The 8,325-nt window shown below is 37.4% G+C and overlaps 1 protein-coding gene across 1 annotated transcript; it reads right to left on the bottom strand.

The window, feature by feature from the left end:
• Nucleotides 1–5,403: 5,403 nt before the first annotated feature.
• LOC147940356 (uncharacterized) lies at nucleotides 5,404–6,273 on the bottom strand. The gene has a single exon (XM_087461269.1). It carries the CDS (start codon nucleotides 6,271–6,273, stop codon nucleotides 5,404–5,406), a length of 870 nt encoding a protein of 289 aa, XP_087317395.1.
• Nucleotides 6,274–8,325: the final 2,052 nt, after the last annotated feature.

The raw sequence follows: 8,325 nt of genomic DNA, 5'->3' as shown, positions 1-8,325 counted from the left end.
TTTTTTTCCCGTCGATTTGTTCGGTCTTAATAGACTTATTTCATTTTAAGTTGACTTATTAATACGATTGACTTTTTGAACTGTAGACTTATATTTTATTCCTGTTGATTTATATTTTTTCTTTGTTGACTTATATTAACAAAGTCGATTTATTTTTTTCTTAATTGATTTGTTACATAGTCGATTTTTTGAACCGTTGATTTATTTTCTAAAAGCTCATAATTTTTTTATTATTTTATTAAACTTGATAATTATCAAAATAAATTGAAATATATAATTATTTTTCAAAACTTTTTTTATTTATTATTAGTGATTTATATATTTATTTAAAACTAATATTTTCTAAAAGTATTTACTAAACATAAATCATAAAATAATAATTCTAATTAATTTTATTTTAGTTGTTATATAAATTTTTAAAATTAAATTACTAAATAATACCAGATTTTTAATCACAATTGAGTAACAATTGAGTGATCCACGATCATTTTTATTTCGTTTATCTGAATTTTAATTTTTGTTATTGATTAATATTATCTATAATAAACTACTTCATCATTATCTAAATTTTTTCAATATCTAATTTATAAACAGTGATTTTTAAAAATAATTTTCTAACATAAATTAATTTAATTATTTTGTGTTTATTTTTTAACGTTTGATTAATTATTAATTAAGGGAAGATTTTATTTATTTTATTTGAATTAAATATTTTTAGTTATTGATTAATATTATATATAGTAAATCAATTCATCATTTTCAAAAACAATTTAGCAAAATTCCAAATATTTAGTGTACACAATGTTTTTAAAATTAATTTTGTTTGTGAATTAATTTAACTAAATTGTATTTATTTTTAATAAATTGTAATTAAGGACAAAATAGTCATTTAGTGCAGTACATAAGGTACATTTCAAAGAGTTAAAAAATTTAGTATAGATTCCAAATTTCCTATTAAGTTTAAGGTATGTATTCAATTTTTTTCAAAAGTTTCAATTTTGTTATATATATTTAAAGAGCCAAAAGATATGCATGGTACTTCTACAACATGCAATTTTTATATGAATTCACCTAGTTGGAATCACTCTTATCAAAACATACAACATATGACATTATTATTATTAGATTGTGAGCTTTCAACTTAAAATTAATTAGCAATGAGTGGAGATACACTTAAGATCTTATTCAACTTCCAATATTGTATCCCTAATACGCTCAAAGATGATTTTTCTAAGGCATCAATCTCGGTATGTTCGGGCATGAATCAGCGGGACAACTATTGTCAATAGTGATATATATAAGATATGGGTCTCTCCACTCATTATCAATTGACAATGAATAAAAATATCCTAACTCTTTATATATCATTTGATAATTTTTCCAACTACCGATGTGGGACGCCTAATAAACACTAACAATTACAAGACGCTAACAGTCTAACTAATAGTTTCTTATTTTTCTTATTCTTTTGGTGTTAATAATCGGAACGTCTCAAACAAACAAAAAATGGAAAGTATGTCTGAATCATGCAGCCTCATAGGAATTATACAAATTACAAGCGTGGTTTATAAGTATGCATCTACATTTAGGATTCAGTTCAATTTCTCGACATGACATAACTACGATCTAACTCCACATTTTTTTAGTGTGTTTTAAAATGATTATTAAAAATCAGCCTTATCCATTTAGCTATTGTAAACATTTCCATCGGCAAGAATGTCACCCTTGTTTATATACAGTATGTTAGGGATATTAATCTAGGAAGTCATAAGAAAAAACAAAAAAGGAAGTGAATTAGGTTTACGGTTCAGTTAATAGCTCTTGTTTTCAAGCTTTGAGATTCAAACTTCAGAAGAACAACTCTTCTTTCTTATTAAGGAAAATTACTCAAAACCTTAATCTCTCAATCTCAAATCTCTCTTAAGGTATGTCACAACTCAACACCCTTATTTATATAAAACAAAACTCCAATCCTATTCCTAATTGGAAAACCTTTGTTTAGATAACTCCTAAACCAAACTCATCCTTATCTCTTAATAAAACACAAACTAGTTAGGAATAGGATGACTTCTAACTTAGTCTATCCAACATTCTCTCTCCTAAGTTTGAAGTCATCTTCGGCAATTTCTCTCATACCAATGAGCTCCCTCATTTCCTTGAATTTGTTCCTTCCGAGTGCCTTGGTTAATATATCCGCCTTCTGCTCACTTCCGGGGATATGAACCACCTCCACTTGTCCGTTCTCCACACATTCCCTGATAAAGTGATACCTGGTGTGAATGTGCTTGCTACGCTCGTGGAAGACTGGATTTTTCGTCAGAGCAATAGCTGATTTATTGTCTATCCGAATGGTGACCTTTTCACATGGAGCTCCAGTAACTTCTTCAAGCAAATCCTACAACCAAATAGCTTGTCTTGCTGCTTCTATTCCTACCATAAATTCAGCTTCACATGATGATAAAGCAACAGTGTCCTGCTTCTGTGAGCACCAAGTGATCGGGCTCTCTCCAAGGTAAAATATGTGTCCTGTAGTGCTCTTGCCATCGTCAGGATCAACATTGTGATTGCTATCGCTATATACTACTAACTGTGGTACCCTTGTTCTTTCACGACCAAATGTTAGACCAAGATTGACCGTACCCTTCAAGTATCTTAAACACTTCTTCATAGCAGCTCCATAAGAAGTCCTAGGATCCTGCATATAGCGACTTAACACACCCACACAATACGATAAGTCCGGTCTCGTATGCAGTAAGTAACGCAGACAGCCAACATTCTTCCTGTAGCTAGTGGCATCAATCCTTTCTTCTTTCAAAGCTTTGTACAACTTTAATCCTGTCTCCATTGGGATGTGTACAGGATTGCAGTCGTTCATGCCAGCCTCCTCAAGGATCTTTAGAGCATATCGCCTCTGGTTCAAAGTAATCCCCTCCTCATGTTGACAGACTTCAATTCCCAAGTAATATGTTAGATTTCCCAAGTCACTCATATCAAAGTTTGTGGTCATCTCCTTTTTAAACTGATTGATAATATCTTTGTTTGTTCCTGTAACAAACAAATCGTCGACGTATACAGCCACCACAAGACGCTCACCGACCTCCTTTCGATATACAGATGGTTCTTTAGAGCACTTCTTAAAATTTAACTCACAAAGTATCTCGTTGAGCTTGTTTCCACGCCTTTGAAGCATGTCTTAGACCATACAAAGCTTTGTTTAGCTTGTACACCTTATTCTCGTTTCCTCTTTCTTCAAACCCTTCTGGTTGATCAACATATACTGTTTCTTTTAGTTCACCGTGAAGGAAAGCCGTTTTAACATCGAGATGGTGCACTTCCTAACCGTTGGACGCTGCAAGATTGACAAGGAGTCGGATGGTCTCCAGTCGAGCAACAGGGGCGAACACTTCTTCAAAATCAATCCTGTGTTGCTGTACGTACCTTTTAGCAACAAGGCGTGCTTTATGCTTGTGTATACTGCCATCAACATTCCTCTTGAGTTTAAAAACCCATTTCAAACCTATTGGCTTCAGACCTGCAGGTAGCTCAACTAAATCCCAAGTGTGATTCTTATTAATAGAAAGAATCTCATCCTCACATGCCACGATCCACTACTTGGTCTCACTTGCTTCACCAAAGTTCCTCAGTTCTTCATTTAGACACAAAAGCAATGTTTCACCTTCTTCCTCCATTAGTTCTAAGCACTCCTTTTGTGTGATTAAAACATAATCTTCGAGATATTTAGGTCTTGAAGTCGATCTCATAGACCTCCGAAGAGTTATTGAAGTGTTTTCCTCCTTGTTTATGGTGTCTGCATCATTTTCTTCTATTCTGCTTACAATTCCTCTGTTCTCCTTTCTATCGATTTTGTGCTCTGCTTCGACATTCTCATTATTCTCCATCTCATCATATATCCCATGATTCCCGAATTCACCAAGAGTTATACTAAAGTTGCCATTATTTCCAGCCTCAGACACTAGCCTCTCTGCACTCCAATTCCAGCCTTTTATTTCATCAAATACCACATCTCTGCTAACCACTATCTTCCGGTTCTGTGGATCATACAGCCTATACGCCTTTGAACCTGGTTCGGTTCCCAAGTGAATGAGCATCCTTGACCTGTCATCAAGCTTTCGTAAGTGAAGTTTATCCACCTTAGCATATCCAATGCAACCAAAAACTCGTAAATGTCCAATGTTTGGACTCTTGCTCCTATACATCTCGTATGGCGTCTTGTCCTTCAACGCTCTTGTAGCTATTCGATTTAATAGGTAAGTTGAATATCGAATAGCCTCTCCCCACATGTAGTTTGGTAAGTGCATGTGTTTTAAGCAGCTTCTGGTCATCTCCAACAAGGTACGATTTCGCCTCTCAACGACTCCGTTTTGCTGGGGAGTATAAGGAGCAGTGAGGTGTCTCCTGATCCCTGAGCTCTCACAGAATGTGTTGAATTCATGAGAAACAAATTCTCCCCCTCAGTCAGTCCTAAAAGTCTGTATGCGCTCCCCTGATTCTTGTTCTACCAGTCGTTTAAAATTTTGAACTTTCCAAGAGCCTCTCCTTTCTCCTTTAGCAGAGTAGTCCACATGTAACGTGTATGTTCGTCAATAAGAACAAAGATATACTTGTTCCCTGCAGCTGTGCTTGGAGTTATAGGCCCACAAAGATCCCATGAACCAGTTCAAGTGCCTTGTTTGCGCAATATGAGGTTGCTTGTGGGAAAACTCGTCTTACTTGTTTACCAAGTAAACATGAGCCACATATTTCTTTCTCGAAATTGACATCCGTATTACCTTGAACAAGCTTCTTATCAAACATGGATTTTAATGTGGCCGAGTTAATGTGTCCTAACCTCGCATGCCACCTACTTGCCTCGCTTGTTTGGGCTAGATCGAGGCTTGAAGTATCTCTGACCGTAGTATCCCTGATCCCCATTCTTACCTTGTAGAGACGGTTTAACGACCGTTCAGCTTTAGCAAGCAGTTTACCGTGTTGATCGTGCATAGTTAAGGTACCTCCTCTAAGCCTTATGTCGCATCCTGATTCAGTGGCTTGCCCGAGACTTATAATGTTGCTTTTCAGGTTTGGTATGTTATAGACGTTTGTCATCACTCGTGGCTCTCCGTACATATCAGTGAAAGCATTAGAACATTTACCTTTAATATCTATTCGAGAGTCATCTCCAAAACGTACCTTTCCAGTGATGGAAGTGTCGATCGAATCAAAATAGCGTCGATCTCCTGTCATGTGATTACTGGCTCCGTTGTCCAGGTACCAGATATTATCCTCCCTTGTATTCGTCTCAAACTTGCTTGGTATGCATCATTCTTCGTTCAAGAAGACACTCTCGTGCATCATAAGTTCGTCAGCGTCTTGTGTCTCACTTTTCTCGTCTTCATGTGTTTCCTATAACTTGAGCAGTCGGTCTGGGCAATTGAAGGCGAAGTGTCCGGTCTTGTCACAACGAAAACATGTTATTTTCAACATATCTCGACCTCCGCCAAAGCCTCGTCCTCCACCAAAACGCCCACGACCTCTACCTCTGTAAAAGGATCTTCCACCTCGTCCTCTGTTTCGATATTCTCCATTATAGTCACGGTTTGTGTAGTTAGATTGTCCCTCCATGTTCGCATATAGTAGCTTGGTCTGATCTTCTTGTGTATCTTCTTCCTCTGAGATTCGTTCTTCATACGCTTTCAAGCGTCCAACAATATCCACAAAGCTTGTGGTGTTGAGATCCAGCACTTGCTCCAACGATGCAACCATGTGTATGAATTTTGCTCTTGGGAGACACTTTAAAAACTTCTTCACCATCCTTGATTCTTCAAGATTTTCTCCCAGTGCAGCCGTCATGGCTGAAATTTTAGATAATCTTCCCACGAACTCATCTATCTTCTCAGTGTCCTTCATGCGAAGTCGATCAAACTCGGCCATAACAGTCTGCAGACGAGCTTCTTTCACCCTCTCTACTCCCACATGTCTTGCCTTGATTGCTTCCCACATCTTCTTCGCCGAGTCAAGTTCGCCGACTTGCAAGGTAAGAGATTCAGGTATGGATTGAACAAGTAAGGCAATTGCCATGTTGTTTTTGTCAGCGTTGATGGCGTCTGTTGCAAACTCTGGTTCTATGACCTCCCACACCTTATGAACTCTAAGGGCAATCCTCATCTTCATGGCCCACACGGTGTAGTTTACTGTATTTAACATCGGACATGAGATAGAAGGAGATCCTCCTCCTTCTTTTGGTGTGACGGTTGAGACGGTAAGATCTCCCATCTTTGATACTCGTCTGAAGCTCTGATACCAATTCTTGTTTTCAAGCTTTGAGATTCAAACTTCAAAAGAACAACTCTTCTTTCTTATTAAGGAAAATTACTCAAAACCTTAATCTCTCAATCTCAAATCTGTCTTAAGGTATGTCACAACTCAACACCCTTATTTATATAAAACAAAACACCAATCCTATTCCTAATTGGAAAACATTTGTTTAGATAACTCCTAAACCAAACTCATCCTTATCTCTTAATAAAACACAAACTAGTTAGGAATAGGATGACTTCTAACTTAGTCTATCCAACAATAGCATCGTAAAATGCAGGACAACCGCAACCGGAATGGAATTTAGTGTTTGATTCATAAACCATTGTCACAAATGACAAATTAATCAAAGCTAGTAACATGTATTGTCACTGGTCATATGAACGAGACCCTAACACGTTTGTACCATGCAGATGAACATATGTATCCGCCTCTCATTGTTACTCGCTGGTGATCTATAGTGTTTGTTGATATATGATCCAACTTGAAACAGGAAATTGTAGTGGATCAGAAGCTTTTCTATGTTTGTTTAACATGAGTCTGTTTGGTCTGTTAGAAACTGGATCATATATTAGTGTGAAGCCCATACAATAACCGACTATGTATTAGGTATAAATACATAAGGTCAAACAGATGAAGAGGACAAAGAGCAAAAAAAGAGTTGCGCCGAACCCTAGTTGTAACATCCGCGAACCAAATAGTGATATTTGGGGATGGGTGTCGATCGACACCATGGGGTGTGTCGATCGACACCAGCTTTTCTGGTTCGACCAGATTGAATTTTAATTGACGTTTTGGGTTGGTTTGGTTTGATTAGTTCCCAAACCGACGTATTTAAAGAGGATTTGAGGGTTTTAGTGTTTCTCTTCGCCGTTTAGTGAGAAAAAGAGAGAAAAAGGAGAGAAAACGTTTGTGAGTGTTCTTGAGAGATTTTGGCTTGTTCTTGGTGGTTTTTGGTGAGATCTGTTGCTGTGGAAGGGAGTGTGGTTGCTGGGAACGAAGGAGAAGCTTCTTGTGGTGTTGTTCCACCGTTTCTCAATCAAATCTTCCTACAGAAGAGGTGAGTGCAGGACCATGGCTGATCTAAGCCTGAGATCTCTTTATGTTTTGCTTGTTTGGTGTTGTTTTGGTGTTTTTCTTGCTTGTGGTGGTTGTACTATGGTTCTTATAGGTTCATGAAGCTTTTGGGTGGGTTTGGAACGGATTGGAGATGATTAGAAACGAAGATTCGATGATCGGCTTCGAGCAGAACGTGTCTACGGAGTCGGTGTCGATCGACACCAAGTGGGTGTCGGTCGACACCATATTTGGGCCAGTGTCGATCGGCACCACTCTGGTGTCGGTCAACACCAACTTGTCTGATTCGTGATTTCCTGGTTTGTTGTGTTTGTTTGTGGTTTGTTAAACATGGGAATCTCAGTTGCTTGTGTGTATAGCCTAGTAGATGGGAGGATTGCCTCACTAAGTATTTGTGATAATACTTACGCATCTCAATTGTTGTTTGTGGTGTGCAGGTATGTGACGTGGAATCATGGCTATGAGGAGGAGGATGATCTAGGGTCTCGGTTGTGTGTTGTTGGACTTTGTTATATTGTTTACATGGGAACCTTGGTTAGAGTTATGCTAGGTTGATGGATAGAATACTTAGGAATGTTATTGTATTGATGAAGTATTGGTTTGTATGGTGAGTATGTTTCCGCTGTGTATATTGGTTGTTATTGGTTTAATGAGAAGTTGTGGTTTGGGTTGGATTAATTACGTAGTATGGGATGCTTAACTATATATTGTATTTATTATTAAAAAAAAAATGGGAAGGGTTGTTTCATTTTGGTATCATAGCCCATACGGTTCTAGGATGGTTTGGTGGAGAGTTAGAGCGGCTAGGGATTTAATTGGATGAATTGATCTCTGTGTTGGTTGCTGCTTAATGATGTGTGATGGAACTGATTATGAGTAGTTAGTCAATTTGTTTGTGGTATGGAGTCCTATTATCATCCTCTTAGAGCCTGC

Source organism: Camelina sativa, chromosome 8 (genome assembly GCF_030686135.1).
Source record: "Camelina sativa cultivar CO46 ecotype springtype chromosome 8, ASM3068613v1".
Taxonomy (NCBI): Eukaryota; Viridiplantae; Streptophyta; class Magnoliopsida; order Brassicales; family Brassicaceae; genus Camelina; species Camelina sativa.
This window is presented reverse-complemented; position numbering and strand designations above follow the sequence as displayed.